This window comes from Spodoptera frugiperda, chromosome 9, assembly GCF_023101765.2.
Source record: "Spodoptera frugiperda isolate SF20-4 chromosome 9, AGI-APGP_CSIRO_Sfru_2.0, whole genome shotgun sequence".
NCBI classification, from domain to species: Eukaryota; Metazoa; Arthropoda; class Insecta; order Lepidoptera; family Noctuidae; genus Spodoptera; species Spodoptera frugiperda.
The window spans coordinates 4,069,685-4,086,736 of NC_064220.1; the positions used below are offsets into that span (position 1 = coordinate 4,069,685).

Consider the following 17,052-nt stretch of genomic DNA (forward strand, 5'->3'; position numbering starts at 1 on the left):
TTTCTATCTTTGATTTGTCAAACCCCTTACAAGTACTGTATTACTTAGCAATAAGTAAATGAACACAAAATACACAGTTTACAATGATTTAACAATTTTATTAAATAACATTCACTTACATTCTATTCACATTGACAACACACATATTCTCCTCCCACTTGAAATCACTAGATGAGAGTCAATACTACTAATAATCACAATAAATATAAATAAAGCCTACATATCACAATTATGTGGCCATCTCGGAAAGGGCAAAGTGTCCTTAATATTACTGACATTGCATAAAACTTGTAGTAGTCTTTCCAAGCCCAGACCATACCCGCCTGTGGGGATGTTACCAAACTTCCGCAGTTCTAAATACCAGTTCAATCTATCTGATGGTAACTTGGACTTCAGTTTCTCATAACTGTCTTCTCTCAGACTCCCACCTACAACCTCTCCTGTGATGGGTGTTAATAGATCCAGAGCTTCAACCTGAAAGAAATAAATAATTATTTAATTTTATTTTGGTTCAAAGGCAATAAGACTGATACTTTCATATAAGATTGCAAAGTCTGATTGTTTGAGGAAGGGTTATTAAATTTTACAACAATATGTTGGGGAGTCCTATCATAAGACACTGACAAAAGATGTTACATTTAACTACTCTCCCTAGCCTAGCAGAGATTGAAAGTGCCTCATGCATGTTACCTTTGTGCTATCTTCAGAGCATTCCTTCATATAAAATGACTTCATATCCTTTGGCCATCTAACTACAAACACAGGAACACCATTGCAATGTTCAACCAGGGTCAGCTCCTGTTCCTTATTGATGCCCTCATCAGTCAATGTGGAACCCTTCTTCAACAATATCTGTCTAGCTTCATCATAAGTAAGTGTCACAAACTCCTTGTCAACCCAACTAGGAGCTTTATTATTTTTATCAATCAAGAAGAGGTCAGCCTCATTGGTGTTGCGAGTTTCAATAAACACATACTTCAATAGATCTTCTATGGCTCCTTGTAGTTGGTTTAGAGTTTCACAGAAGGCTAGCTCGGCTTCTAACATGTAGAATTCTGACAAATGAAGTCTTGATCTTGAGTTTTCAGCTCTGAAAGTTGGTCCAAATGTATAGACATTGCCCATTCCTCTGCACACTGCTTCTAAATGCAACTGGCCGGAGACTGTGAGGAATGTTTTTGAGCCAAAGTACACAGAGTCTCTGTCTTTGTTCTCTTGCATCATTGCCTTAATGGTGGCCTCACTGTCTGGCTGTACTTTAAACACTTCTCCAGCACCCTCACAGTCATTGGAAGTTAGTATTGGTGTGTGGATGTTGGTATAATTGTTTGAGGCAAAGTAATCATGTATGTGCTTAGTAACAGCACTTCGTATTCGCAGTATAGCTGAGGTGTAATTAGTCCTGGACCGTAGGTGTAAGTATTGACGAGTATACTCAGGTGGATGTGTGGTCCTAGGGTTAAATGGATACCCATCTAATACTACACAGCTTCCTAAGACTTTGACATCCTCTGCAACCAGTTCTAGCTGTCCCCTCGGACTTTTAGACAACTTTCCAGTAATGCTCACTGAAGAACCGTACGTTAATGCATCAGTTGTAAGATGTTTTGGGATGACTATCTGTAGTTTTTGTGCACAAGATCCATCACTGACGTCGGCGAATATCAGGTCTTTCTGTTTCCGTAGATTCTTTACCCAGCCCTAAAATTAAGTAAGGACTTAGTATTGCATATCAAAAGTTAATTATTTATAGCATTTTTATTTAAATAATATCACCTTTATCTCAGTTACATTGCCGACATTTGGTTTCTCTAAAACTGCAGATATTACGCTATATTTTCTAGAATTCTCTTTATTTCTAATAAAGCTTGTTAGTTTCCTATAGCAACTACTTCGGAACATCATTATAAATGTTTTAATTGAATAAATTTAGATCTTTTTAGGTAATTTAGGTTATAAAAATAATAACAGCTGAGTAGTTGACTTCACTAAACTGTCAGTGTCATCTGTCATCACCATCGGAAGTTTGCTCAATGCTCTACAGACGCAGCGCTGCTTCTCGTAAAAGAAATCTTCGCTTCTCACATATTTATCGGTTAACACCGGTTTCCAGCCCGGACCAACCTAGTTTGCATAGCTGGCAAGTTTTTTTACCTGTCAAGTGTCATTCGGCAAATCATGCACGTTCGATTTGTAGCGTTGTGAACAATTTGTGTATTTAATTTAAATATTATATTTATCTGTGTGTTAATTAATTAGTACATAACGTAAGTACGACTAAAAGATATATTCCTTAAAAAATATTTTTATTTTTCCATGAATTCTACGATGACACTGTTATAGTAGTAGTGTAATAATTTTGTTAATAATTGATGATTGAAACTGGTTTTCCGAGTTATTGTGTCCTTGGCCATCGCGTTATGTTAATAAGGATACGTAGTACTTTACGGAATAACGACAATTTCAATATTTTTTAATATTATTGAAGTTCCAAAAAAATTAATAGCTGGCCTAGTGATCCACTTTTCTTACTCAAAAATTCTTTATAATAGCACTTTCTACTGGAGAGGTGGTCACGTAAACGCATTAAGTCGGCGTTTAATCGTGGTTTCGATTTTCCACAGTGGCCAATATGAGAATGTGTTACTCGTTTTTATCTATTGTTATCTGATAAACTGTGGCAAAGTGAAACTCAGTAGTTTTTCTTTGATTTAATAGTTTTACGAGAGTCAACAACGAAAGAAGTTGTTAGTGACTTCTATTTTCCTTATTCCATATTTAATTATATTAAGAGTTATCTAGTATTACATTTTCTAATACATTAAATTCCATTTCTGTTTACTAATTAGATTTTCATTACTTTGAGTGAGTTGAACTTAATTACAGTACTTATTATAACTGTACAACTTTGTTTGTTCTACCCACCTCTAGCTTAATAGCTGTAATAATTAATAACTTGTCTTTGTTGTAGAAAATGGCAGAGACTGAACCTCAAGCGGGAGATGCTGGGCCACCCAAGGGTATGCCTGCCCTGAAGGCGCATGTAAATGCCAACAAAATAGACGTAGCACTATGGGCTATTCGAGTGCTCACTGTGCTCTTTACCATAGGATATGTACTGCCTTTGTTCAACAAGTAAGTACTGACAGTCTTTGTTTTGGTATATTTAACCTTTTAAGCACCCTGGTGCCACTACAAATCGGAAAAATTATATCTACACTAAATAAGGAGGAGCAATTGTGTGAATAGAATGAAAAAATCATGAAAGTTCTTTGTCACAGTGATATGGAAATATGTACCGTGTATATGTAACACAGGCGGTTAAAGGGTTAAATTACCTTTCTTTGTATAGTAATATTTTTCACACCAATGTTCTGTTTCATGAGTAACTGACAATTCTGGAAAGATTCAAGGAAATTACAATACCTTCTTTAACTTTTACACAACAATTTAAAGACTGATGAGTAACTACAAAGAAACACGGACACAATGCAGAAGTCATAGTCTATTTTAAAACTCAGACTTTGTTTAGTATGAGTACTAAACAAGAGTTTCAAAGTGCAATGCAATACTTTGTTTTAGTATTTTGTTACATTGTAGAATTGTATCTTGTTTCTTTCTTTCTAGTAAGAACTTTAACCTAGTGTGATTAAAGATACATTTACAATGCATGCCTTACTAAAAATAAATACTTGGCATGGATGAATTTATTTATACTACAATTCTTATTTAAATTAAAACAATAAATAAAACTCCTACATACATCTGTTTCATCTCATGTGAGTTTTATTCATAGTTTTTCTACTTGGACTAACAATAGATGTTCTGAAGTGTAGTGTGTCTGCATGTTCAGTAAAATCAAGGTTACCTTTGTTCAGTAATTAAACAATGAGGATTACAGTAACACAGAGGGCAATGACCCTGACCTCTGTCGCAAAATGGACTTGTTTATGCATTACATTTTTTTAAAAACTATATGACATTAAAGTAAACAGTAAATTCAGTAACATTTTAATATGTTTTCATCTTTGGTAACCTTTGAAAACAAATTAGTTTTTGTCAATAAAATGAAGGCTATTTCAAATCTCATTAAGTATGTATTAAATTCTCTATATATACTTACCTCACACAACCACATTTTATGTAATATGTTAGCTAGTGCTATATAAAAACATAGTTATAGTATTTGTACTTCTGATTATAGTGTGGCTATTGATTGTATTGTAAATAAACTTCCACATTATTCTAGAATTTGTTTCAAATCATTTTGAATTGTGCATTTTGTATTCAGTCTTGCATCATACTTAGATAGACAGCACAGAGCAGCTTGATTCAGTCTGTATCTTAATTTATTCTCTTGATTTTATATTTTATTAGAAGGATATAAAGTTGATGATCTAATATATTTTTTTACAAATTGAAATACCTGTTGATACTTTGAACAGGACAATTAAGGCTATACTCAGACCTAACACATAACTATTCAATCGTATTTTTCAAAGCTATAAAGTACTTTTCAATTCACATGACACTAAAGTACAGAAAGTCATATAAGTACAGATTAACAATGTTACGTGTTTTTATCTTTTCCAACTTGCAATCTGCAAATTGTACAGTAATTAAAATCTAGAGAGCATGTCATCATGCTATAGTTATGTATGATGCGGACTAACTGAGATTTTACTCTTATAATCTTCATGTGTCTTAACATAACAGACAAAATAGTAAGTTCTAGTAAACATTAAACTGTTTGGCCTTAGCAAATAGGACATACATCGATTAAATAGGCTATAAAAAAGAGTCAAACTGAAATCACCATCAATCATGGAGCATTCATGTAGATCTTGATAAATGTAGAGGAAATGGAAGAGGTATACCAGAGTTTTGTAATTTGGTATTTTATTATCTCTGCCTACCCCAAAGGGAGACAGTATGTATTAGCTAGGTAACAATTATATATAATTTCCTTCCTCACAGCCCTGTGTCAGCGTTCTACAAAGCCCTGTTGGCGAACGCGGCGACGTCAGCGCTCCGACTGCACCAGCGCATCCCGGCGCGCGAGATCTCCATCTCGCGGGAGTTCATGGCCAGGTTCTTCCTGGAGGACAGTGCGCACTACCTGTTCTACTCGCTCATCTTCATGAATGTTGCACCTAACTTGTGTATCCTTTTTAATCATTACTTTTTACCTACGATGTATGCAAAGATAGTATTGGAATGTTCCGAACGGCTTCCATTGATTTTATTTGCTCAACGATATTCGTGTCAGTTTATTTATTTAATTGCCTTTTTTGTTTGTAAATATAATATTATGCATAAGTAAAATTGAAAGTTAGAATAAAAAACGAAGCATGAAAAATTATGAAATAAGTTTTTGAAAGCGAAAGGAGGAACTTATTTTATTGAATGAGTAACAAATAAAATAAATCCTTTCCAGGAAATGCAATAAGAGTAGTTATAACCATTTCAACAAAATATTACATCAAACATATTATACACAGTATATTAACGAAATAGTGTAAACTTGTATAATTTGTCCCATCTACTCGTACGTAAAGGTACTAATGGTTTGTTTACACCAAGGTGAACGTGTGCGGCGTCGTAATCTCCACGTTATCTGTGCATTCTTATTTTATTTTTATTATCGTTCCTGATATTACGTAGTTTCACGTCATGTCTCGAACTTCATTTACATAGCTCATATTAATTTTATTACTTATTGGTAGACACATAGACAGATTCTAAAGTCTGGACGGAACTGACCATTATTATAACGAACATGTATGACAATCATTACTGCTATCCAGAAATCCCAATGACCTGAAAATAGACCCATTTTCAGGGCGATTTTGGCTAGCCAAAATCACCCTCTGACCTGGTTAGGTCACCCTTGGAAGGTGGAAATAGAGGGCAGGTAGCAATAGTTCTATTTAAAATACCACCTTTCATCCACATCTGGTTAACCCATTTTTCCTACCCTAATTATGCTAGTTGGGAACAGCTTCGTCCCAAGAGTTAGGAAGAAACCGTAGATATCTCCATCTAGTAGGTACTTCTAAACCTGTTTACTTTTTAATTCCTCTACATTATTCCACCAATGTATTTAAAAGTAACTAAGATACAAGTCTCGCTTGTGTTATTTATTAACTTCTTAGAAACTCATTGACTATTGGTTTTCACTTTCTACCACATAAACTCGCACATTCACGACACGTGGCCGTTAACCTTGAGACGTCTGAATCAGTGATGAATGCGTAAATATTTTGGTTTTTATAGCAGCCAAAGTAAAGGCAAAACAATGCAACAGGTGGGCTCCGTACTCGTATACCGTAACTATTGTCCCATTGTTAGTTCAAACAACTGTAGATACGAGTTAGACAACATATTAAGCCATTTAGGTATTCCAATTTGTCTCATTTGGGTAATAGACTTTCAACTTAGTTGTAAATCTACAAAGTCTAAAATTAGAAATACTTTTTTTAATAGCATCAATCATTCAATGTTTCTCCCGCCTTGGGAGAGAGTGTCAGACTCTTACTGACTAAAAACCACTCCGTTCCTACTCCTTTATCGAGTCGAAAATGCTAGAATACTACGACTATTTATCAGCAGTATTATTATTATTTCAAGAATATAAATTATAATACTATTTTCGTTTATGCTGACGTAATTATTTTTGAATTTGATTAGACGTTCCACCTTTAGAACCTCGTTATTAAAACAGGTTTAGTATAAAGAAAATATTGTAATTAAGTCTAAAGTAGCACAGCGCGTCTGTTCCATTTAGTAGACTAATTTAAAGATCACAAATTATTATTAAACCTTCTTTTTATATGCATGTCTCTCTACATAATTAGAATTGTTTATGCGGCTAACTTGCGTCAATAAATCTATTACGGACTTGCCCGACAAGTTTCGACTCCCAACCGGAACCCTTAGTAATGAGCTGTATACATCAACCGAACTGTATACATTTAATCGGATATAAATATTTTAACGTGTATACCTTCATAAAACCTTAATTTAATCATTGAAGTTGTAAAGAGGAAGACCGTGACACAGATATGCTTGGTACCTACAAATAACCTTAAATCTTTTTACTTTTAAAATGGAAAAGCAATACCTTATTCTACATTCCACATTAAAAAAACGTTTCTTGTATTATGTGTTCATGTATACTTTCAAAATAATAGTTCCTTGACCAGCGGACAGTGATCCTGACGCCGATCTTCTTGTTCGCTCTGCTGCACGCTGCGTCCTACTCGCTCACCATCCTCGATGTAAGTACCACTATTGTTGTTGGAATCATTGTCCAATTTTGTAGCAGGTGAACTTGTTGTTGCAGTTAGCATTCAATAAAACCAAATTAGAAATACATTCCTATAAATGCATAGTAAAAGAGTAGTAACAGTTTTTCGTAAAATTTGACAATGACAAATCGTAGATTAGGCCGCGTGTTAGATGCATTAGATCAGTTTAATAACATCGAAATTACTGTATGAACATTCCTAACACCAACACTTTACACAAGTAATAGTTTTACGCATAACGTGTTGACAAAGACAGTATTAAAACATTCGCGGGCAGCAGGCTAAGATCGCCTGTTGCTGTATGACCCCCATGTCCGACAGTTTATGATTCCAAATACTACTACTTCCTCTAATTAATTCTGGTACTTCTAGGATCAGAGACTACCGATATTTGTACACTACAATGTTTCCTGCATAGTCTAATCTCTATTGAACCTTGGTTCCCATAAGTCAGGAGATCATTTTTGTCGCTAACTATTTACTTCCTATTTTCACTATACAGCTATGAGGGGCCGGTACTAACCACTGACCTCATAAATAAATGGTGCACTAACTTTATGACTGTGCAGTTAAGCTTTAGTTAATGGATTTTATATGGCACTCAGGAAATGCATTTCCTATTAGTAAGTAGTTAGTAAGATACTATTTAAAATGTGGTAATTATTTTATCTATTTATTATTACGTTTCATCTTATATGACTCCCTCCCTCGCAGTACTCTGCTATAATTTTAGTTATATTTTCCTCAAGAATGACTATCCATTCTTAAAAATCGCATTAAAATCCATTCAGTAGTTTTTGAATTTATCACGCACAGATTCAGTGGGAATTTAGTGTTACAAATGCGTTACAAAAAGCGACAGAAAAATAAATCAAAATCATTCCTTTTAGTAACTAACACAGGTCTACCCAACATGTGGTTAATTGGCAGACGCTAGGACTATGTCCTTGGCCCGGCGGCCGGCATTACACCTCCGATATGAATGATAATGTGATATTACACACAATTCACACAATTACCACTCTCCTAGATAATATTCCGGTTATCACTATAACAACCAGACCAGACATTGATTTCTCCAAATCATAAAGATTACTCATCACGCTTGTATATTTAAACGGTTGTATTTAGCTTCATCTGTTTATTTGTTTGCGTCAAATTTAGTAATTGGAATTTCTCCCCTTCTTCTGATATATAAAATAATCTGATACATTGGTACGCACTCTTATTTTTATTTCAGTTAAAACCGTTTAACATAAAACTTATTTTTTGTGTATTAGGTACTTCTATCTATCTAGGCATTTCTATTTAGGTGACTAAAGACGTGCCTGTAGTATGGCTATAGATGTTATCCCTATTACAATAGGACTTACTGACAAATAGTGTCTTATATGATCTCTCTCTGCTTGCTCTGTTGGGTATAATGTGAACGAATAAAAACATTTTAAGGTAACATTTTCCTTAATACACGAGAGTACATAATCTATTGATTTTATTTCCTTCTTATAAGGAATTTATTGTCCTGTTTACAAAAAAAGAATATTGATCAGTATGAGCAGAGTGTCGTCAACTAAAGTCTCTTGATTGATGGATCAATGACGCATTTAAATAAATACCCACAATTAATGTATTCGACCCATTTATGTACAATACGGAATTATTGACAGGCACATCACCTATTCCAACTTGTCTTAGTTTAATGCATTATTAACTGTATTGTTTTGTTATAAAGTCGAAAATATAAAAAAATTTGCTCTATTTTGGGTACAATGACGTGCTTTGCTTATGTCTGTAACTCTATTTTTCTAACAACTGGACGTGCGAAAATGATCGTGATTCGCGTTATTTGCGCGAGTTAGAAAACAAGATAAGGTTTTGTCATAAAATGAATGTAGAATTCCGTGTAACTACTAACTGTGTGCTGTGTAGATTATAGATAATACTTCAATGTGATAGTTTTCGCCATTTATCATGAGTTTCATGTAATGTAGGGCGAACCTCCTGTTAAAAAACAAACACAACTTCAAATATATGTTGCTAGGCACTGAGGCTGAGTTTACTTAATATTTCTTTGTCCTATCTGCTGATAGAGTAATGTGGCAGTGTTTACAGTTTAATTCAGCAATTTTTATGAATGGAAGGATATTAGCTAGGGAATTAAAAAGGTGGTTTTTGCAGTACATTGACATGATGAAATATGATGCAAATATTATACCGTATATTATCATGACGTAGGTGGGCAGTAAGTGCTGTCATTGTCAACAGTTTGGGGTACAATGTTAGTTTATTTCATCATGTAACACGTGTACCAATAGGAAGAAATTGTGTCAGACGTTGACTCAAACGATGATAGAAATATCGTTGTATGATTGATTGATTGACACTTAGGTACTGCCCTTACTGGCATTCAAATAAACAGAAATAAAGCATCACATTTTTAATTCCTCTAACTGTTAATTAATGATTACTTATAGTATTCCTTAGTAACGATTTTGTATCGAAGACAATTGCTAAATAATGGTTTAAGTAACCATTAAATGACTCTGAGTACGGCGGTAAAGTCTAAAGGGTAAACAGAAGAGAACAGACTAAATGTAACACTTGCTTTTCGGCAAATATTACTCCCATTGTATATAATCAATTGGACCCCATTTTACAACATATAATTTTGAAAGCAGAATATTTGATCTGATGTCCACCCTGTGCTGCCTCGTGGGCAGAGTTGTCGCACCTACCAAGCAAGCGACCTCGAGTAGGGATAAGTACATTTTAAGCGCCAGTAATTAAGCAACTAGTTGCTAACAACAACTGTTACATGTATAGTAGAAATCATTACTAAAAAACCACTAAGTAAAATCGACATCTCAAGTTTATTTTGAGTATGTTATTAAAAGTAAATATATTTTTATTGTTGACCTTTGTGTCAGCTCTATACAGTATACACTGAGAAATCTGTATGGAAGTAGTAATTATGATAAATTGTCAACACGTATGTATGTATGTGTGTGTTCATATGATTTGTCAGTTTTACATTCAAGTGGTCTTGACGAGAGAATGTTAAGCAGCTTACTAAAGTGCGTATAAGTATACATTAATATTGTCTAAACGTAGTTGACACGCAAAAAGATACCACTATGTGCGTATAATACATAACCAGGATTGCGTAGCTACATAAAATAGCAATGGTATAAAGCTAGATAGTGTCCAATTCTCGATACATAATAATATACAGTAATGAGATCACTCATAAGATTTAAATGAAACTACAAGTAGTACTCCTCAACAGAAGCATAATACAACTAAATATTTCAACAAACAAATATGTGGTTTAAATTAAGTCATAAGAGGTTTCTCCATATGGTATTTATGTAACTGCTTACCCCGTTATATCGCCTACATCTAAACTGTAGTAATTAAGCAAACATTAGAAACATAATTATTATGCTATGAGAAAACGTAGGTCCAAGGCAACGGTACAAAGTTCATATCCAATTATACATATAAATAGTTTTATGAATTAACAATTAATTATCAAGTGTATGTAGTGTATGACAAACATTATAATATTTTAGATGGATATATCTCTACCTTTAATAATAGTTGCCCTCTTTTTAATAGGGACTCACTACATAATTTTGTAAGTAAATGGATTTCAACCTGGAGGTCTGTCATATAGGTACCTGAAGCCAAGGTTTATGTTACACTGGCAAACTCGGCTAACACCGTTTTGTCACCAATGATTTTCCCTCTTTTCCTGCTTTTTTCTGAAGATTTTCCTACCTTTTCAAACGAATGCAAAACCGTGGAAATCGGTTCGTGCATTCTGGAGTTAAAGCGTCAGGAAGAAAAACCCGACTTATTTTTATATTATAGATTACATTCAATATCTAGAGTACCAAGTCTTTCCTATGTTATCTCTGCCGACACACCTTCAGTGGGTATGTTTTCTTAACAATCTCTTTTCCACAATCACGATGACTTGTACATTTAATATTGCGAATTTATTCTGTGAAAATCTTGTTAAAAAGTGTAGAAAGTAGTTCACTTGAAAGTTACAACAGTTACACTTTCTTTGGTATGTTTTTACAGTTGTGTTATTTGGTACACATAGTTTTTTATAACATTGATTTTATGTCAGTGTTCGGTCTGTTTCTTACATTATGCTACTAAATTACTGCATTCATTATGATGTGTGATTGTTACAGTAATTTTAAGTGCAAGGTAATCTATTCTTAAGATCCCTATGATAATGTACTGGGAGTATTTAAGTATGCAATAGTTAAAACTATGCAAAAACAAAATTTTATTTATTTATGACGGAAGTCAGTCAGTTAGTTGTAATGTAATCATTGACACTTTCGTTCAATGATGTTGTTTATCACAAAAACTACTCAAGCACACATGACATCATTACCCATATTCAAGTTTTGCAAAAAACTTTGTTGGCGACAACGGTACTGCTGAATGTTTTATGATTTATCAAGCGAGTCCTACCTTCCAATCTTACAGTATTTTATCAAGGATTAAAAAGGATTATGCAACAGAAGATATCGAATTAAAATTAAATATTTACATACCTACTATTATGAAAATATTGTATTGATTAAACTCTCTCCTTGGCCTTGATCGAGTGGTGCTAAGTGCGAATTTGCACTTAACAAAATTTTAACTAGGTCCAAACCGAAAAAACAGATTCATATTTTCATTCTCAGATATATGATGGACTCTACATTTGTATTTAAGTCATGGTAGTACCTCCTTCGTAATACATAGGACTTGATATCCTACTGATAAGAGGACAATTTATTGCTAATGAAGAACATTTATGGAGTATGTAGTCATATAAAAAGGATATAGGATAATAATGGTATAGAAGATATCCAATGAGAAACTTGACGTTATTTTAAGGGCATTGAACATTAACATTATCAAGAATATAAGTGTTTAATAAAAACAATCTGTTTCCTTCCAGACCCTGGGCCAGAACTCGATGTGGGTGGCTCGCCTGCTGATCTCCCTGGTGGAGTTCCAGTCGCGTAACATCCTGCGCGCCGCCGCCCTCGCTGAGATCGTGCTGTTCCCGCTCGTCGCCTTCATGGCGCTCTTGTACGTATATCATCAGCTTTTTAGATAAACCCAGCCAAAAAACTTGGTTGAGATATGCACAGGTAAGAAAATTAAAGATTGTTTCAGTACACAAGCTGAATAATACTGTTTTACTGTTTTAATCGGTTCAGTAAAGGACGTTTCACGTTGCGCCCTATCGCGACCGAGGTCTGCCCCGACCGGAGCATGCAACCAGCAACATAATAGAATTCTCTGCTCTCTGCTAAGACGAGCAAAATAATCCAAGTAGTCACCTGGATTATTTTATTTTCCATGTATCTGTTATTCTATGTAGACTGTTGGATCAGTCACATTGTGTCGCGACCTAATGAAAATAATTGTTCATTGTGTGAATAGTTATAGATGTAGGTTGTAGGTGCTCTTACTGTTATGACCGGACATTTAATTACTCTTTATTGTTACTGTAAGCGCATGACTTAATTACCAGTAGTAAATATAACAGTAATTGTTATAAAAACACTTATAAAGACGTCATTGTTTTGCGTTATACATTGAATATTCTGTTTAAAAAAATATATATCTGAAAAAACATTGTATATTTACAAATTATATATCGTATTGAAATGTCAGTTTATTTTGAACCATAAACATTTGATTGCCAAGTTAGTCCTTTGCTTAATTTTCAATAGTACTATTCAGAAATACATTCTCTCTTCAAAGTACAGATTAATGTGTGTGTTTATTTGATTTATATTAACTTTAAGAATATTGTTTACAGCGGCTACTGCGGGCTGCTGACTCCGTTCGTGTACTACTACTTCGTGACGTGGCGGTACGCGAGCCGGCGGAACCCGTACACGCGCAACACGTTCCGCGAGCTGCGCGTGGCCGCCGAGCGCGCCGCCGACCGGCCCGCGCTGCCCGCCGCGCTCAAGGGCACAATCCACTCCGCCGTGCAGCTCGTCTGCCGCATGGCGCCGCCCATGGAGCATGTGCAACAGTCAGTATACTCACATTACTATTATCTACTAGCTGAACCGACATACTTCGTTTTGCCTCAAACATTTTTTTCTTACCTTTTAAACCTTCCCTGCAACTTCACAATTAATTCAAGACCAAAATTTGCCGAATCGGTCCAGCCATTCTCGAATTTTAGCGAGACTAACGAACAGCAATTGATTTTTATATGTAGAGATTTATGGTACCATCATTCTAGAACCCACGCAGAGCCGTATATAGCCTATTGCTATTGAGTGACGGCAGCGCCAAAAGAAATTTTGAGCACCTATAAGGTCTGCCTAGGGCGCTCTCTAGGTTTAATCTGCCTCGAGAGTCCCCGGGTCGTGTCTTAAAAACGTATAAATATTTACTATTGTACCGTATTGTCATCGCGTTACACATGAGACTTACTATGTATGGGGAAACGAACCATAACATTTTAAGCACCATGCATTTGACGTTTGGAAACGTCATTTTAAGGGGAAGACGAATGTTGCTGAATTAAATTGAATGGCATACAAAAACCTTTTACCTCAAGCGGCAAATTGATTTTATATTATTTAACAAAATACCAAAACTGGATATAATTAACCTTTTTTTAACCTGTTTTTGTATTTACAACCTTCAGATTTTGTAAGACTTGAAGAACTTGTTTTGTAAAAATATTTTATTAAAACGATTGTATTATAATTTCAGGTAAACATGTCGGTCGTAAGGTCAGTTAAAGTGAAGAACTTTCTACATCACTATCGTTCTTTTGTATCCAAACTACGCATGCGCGGAGTCTGCACGTCTGGATGTGTGCCCTGTGCTCTATGATCTATGGTCAACTACTTCAGTTGCGACTTATTATAATAAACATACGAATAAGGACCAGTAAGGGTTACTCCCATAGTAATGTATTCATTGGTCACTTCACAGCAATTTTACTAAATAATACCCACTTTGTAAAGTGTATTTTAAACGAATTTAAGACTTGTGCATTATTGACCAACAAATTAACAGTTTATGTTTAATTTAATATTGTTCAATAAATAATTTTGTAAAGGTCAACATCCATTTGAAGGCGAACAAACACCGTCCACTGGACTAAACTTATTATAAGAACAAGTATCCAAACCATTGCAGTACAAAAACCTCGTTTTACTCATTTTATGTTATTTAGCAATGGCAACCCCGACATGTAGGAGCGAGATAACGCTATACCGCAGCTGAATACTAAAAAGGGACGACGTAATCTACCATCGCTTGTAAAATCCGCCCGTACAATGTATGTAAATGCATTTCATAGCATAATCTTTGGTTGTTAACAAATCAGTATAATTATTTTATAACTTAGGGGATATACTTTATGTATTTAAGTTTAATTTCTATTTAATGTCGGTCCAATTTTATTTAAGGCATAAAGGAATGTTGAATGTTTAAGTTAGACTGCTAAGTGATTTTATTCAATGTAGATTTTTTATTAACGAAAATGAATTGTATGTCAGTATTGTTGTCGTCTGTCGAAATCTAGAAGAAATGTCAGATTTCGATTTTATCTATTTACATGGGAATGCTAAGTCTTTGTAGCAGTTCTGAAGATTGTTCATTCCATTTTGTGCAAACATAGTTTTATTTTTCTCGTAAAATTTAAAATGTACAGACATTCAAACAAGCACATATCTCTTTGGAATTGTAACTGGTAATAAATATGAATTACATTTAAAATTACGATATTATTTTGTGAATCGTGTATTAATTATTTTATTATTTTGGTTATGTTGTGTACTGCCAGCGACATTTTTGTATTTAGTAAATAATTATTATGCACTTGGTTTGGGGTGAATGTAGTCAGGTTTTTAAATAAATGTTGGTATAAACGGTTTTGTTGTTTTCATTTATTTTGTTTACCTTTTATAAAACAATGGCTTCTGCCAGCGAAACCTAAAACATCCTCTTGTCCTATAACTATGCCAAATGCTAACTTTCGGAGCCGCGGAAGACCTCCGGTTTGCCGGGGCGACGACGGCTCGAAGAGCAATAAGGGCCGGCGCCTACTTACACGGCACGGCACGATGTAATGGCAAAGGATTAAGTTATTTTGAATCTTATCACAATGAGTTTAGAAATTATGTTACTTTATTTTGATACCGTGATGTGCCACATCACCACATAATGTTACAGCATGACGCGACACGCCACAGGATATATCGGCATGACGTGTCTCGCTGTTTCATTCTACGTGTTGCGGCGCGCCATTGCACCCCACGAGCCGTATGGGTCACTTTGCGGTCGAAGAATTATGATTGCCAGCTATTTGAAATAAGGAATTGTTTAAACTTGTGCAGCATTTCCTCTTATTTGTCTCTTCATCTTCAGCTAGAAGTGTTATTAGTACGAATTCAACCAGTCAACCATAACCCACACAACAAATGTTCTCTATGCGACACAACCGAAGATGGATGTTAGTAGCTGGGCTGTCAGCAAGATGCCACTGCAAAACCTGCCGTGCCACGCCGTCGGTGAGCGCCGGCCTTAAAAAGTTTCCGTTTCGACCGCGCGGTCATGGCTATTTCTTTTTGCTATAAGCCAGGAAACGATTAGACGGATCATCTAATGGTAAACAATCGCCGCCGCCCATGGACATCCGAAACACCAGAAACGTTACAAGTGCGTTGCCGGTCGTTTGGGGGTTAGAAATTTAAGAGTTGTTGTGGAATCGGGGATTGCGAAGATTGGGAAGGGGCCTCCAGTTGCTTCGCTTACACAACGCAAGCGTTGTTTCACCTCGGTTTTCGTCGAGCCCATTCGTGGCCCTCCACACTTAAACGCAATGCGTGCAACAAGGGTTGCCAGATCCAGACAGATCATTTCCTAGACATTTCTAAGGCCACGAGCGGAATCTGAGTTTTGGTGTCCCATCCGAGACAAAACTGTAAAAGTAGGAACCTAGTAGTATTAGAACGATCGGTTGATGAAAAAAACGAAGCGAAGCGAGCAGTTCACCATTTCCGCCCCTCACGCAGCGCGACTTGCGAGCATGTTACGTTTGATTTGACTTTTGCATCCGTAGTACTGTATTTTTGTGAAAAAAACTAGTATTTTTTCGTTCCGGCCTCCGGGACAACAAAGTAAAATTACTGAACACGGGACAGCTCACAACATTCCGGGAATGTACACTGATTCCCAGGATTGTACACTGGTTGCTTTACGTGCAACCAATGTTGCAAATCACACGAAATTAGGGTCTAACAACTTTTGTGTAGGGTATGGTTATTTTTTACATTTACGTCGCTCCGGGATTGGGTCCGGAGGAATCCCTGAATGTCATTCAAGAATATTTCTGCCTTTTTTTACATTAAATGAGTCGACGTTTGGCCGCTATCTCGCCTGGTGGTAAGTGATGATGTGGTCTACGATAGAGCACGTCTGCCCATAAGCAACCTATTCATCCCATCAGGAAACACAGACTCCGGCAAAGAATTCCACTCCTTAGCAGTTGGCACAAGAAAGCTTGAAGCGAAGCGCTTCGTGCGAGTGGGACCTTATATTCATATACATGAAGCGGTGACGCCTCGCCGATTATCTTGTGGTTCGAAGATGAAAAGGACTAGGGGGAATCAAGTTGTGCAATTCCCCGCAGCATTTTTCAGTAGGTAGTTAATTATACTACCGACTTTTTAATAATTCCTAC

The 17,052-nt window shown here is 35.6% G+C and overlaps 2 protein-coding genes across 5 annotated transcripts; one reads left to right on the top strand and one right to left on the bottom strand.

Moving 5' to 3' along the window:
* Positions 1–77: 77 nt before the first annotated feature.
* Positions 78–2,011, bottom strand: LOC118270929 (probable asparagine--tRNA ligase, mitochondrial). The gene is made up of 3 exons (XM_035586746.2): positions 1,777–2,011; positions 691–1,701; positions 78–474 (listed from the first exon to the last, which is right to left on the bottom strand). The coding sequence occupies exons 1-3, from the start codon at positions 1,903–1,905 to the stop codon at positions 217–219; spliced, it is 1,398 nt and encodes a 465-aa protein (XP_035442639.2). The 5' UTR covers positions 1,906–2,011; the 3' UTR covers positions 78–216.
* A 96-nt stretch (positions 2,012–2,107) lies between these two features.
* On the top strand, positions 2,108–15,242 carry LOC118270931 (Krueppel homolog 2). 4 transcript variants are annotated; one of them, XM_035586750.2, is made up of 7 exons: positions 2,111–2,267; positions 2,972–3,135; positions 4,978–5,162; positions 7,213–7,280; positions 12,283–12,416; positions 13,156–13,377; positions 14,073–15,242. In XM_035586750.2, exons 2-7 carry the CDS (start codon positions 2,975–2,977, stop codon positions 14,074–14,076), a joined length of 774 nt encoding a protein of 257 aa, XP_035442643.1. In that variant the 5' UTR covers positions 2,111–2,267; positions 2,972–2,974; the 3' UTR covers positions 14,077–15,242. The 4 variants fall into 4 exon arrangements, with proteins under 4 accessions (XP_050551940.1, XP_035442643.1, XP_035442645.1 ...); XM_035586752.2 differs by lacking the exon at positions 2,111–2,267 and adding an exon at positions 2,559–2,747; XM_050695983.1 differs by having other exon boundaries at positions 2,108–2,267; positions 13,156–15,242.
* The last annotated feature ends 1,810 nt before the right edge of the window (positions 15,243–17,052 follow it).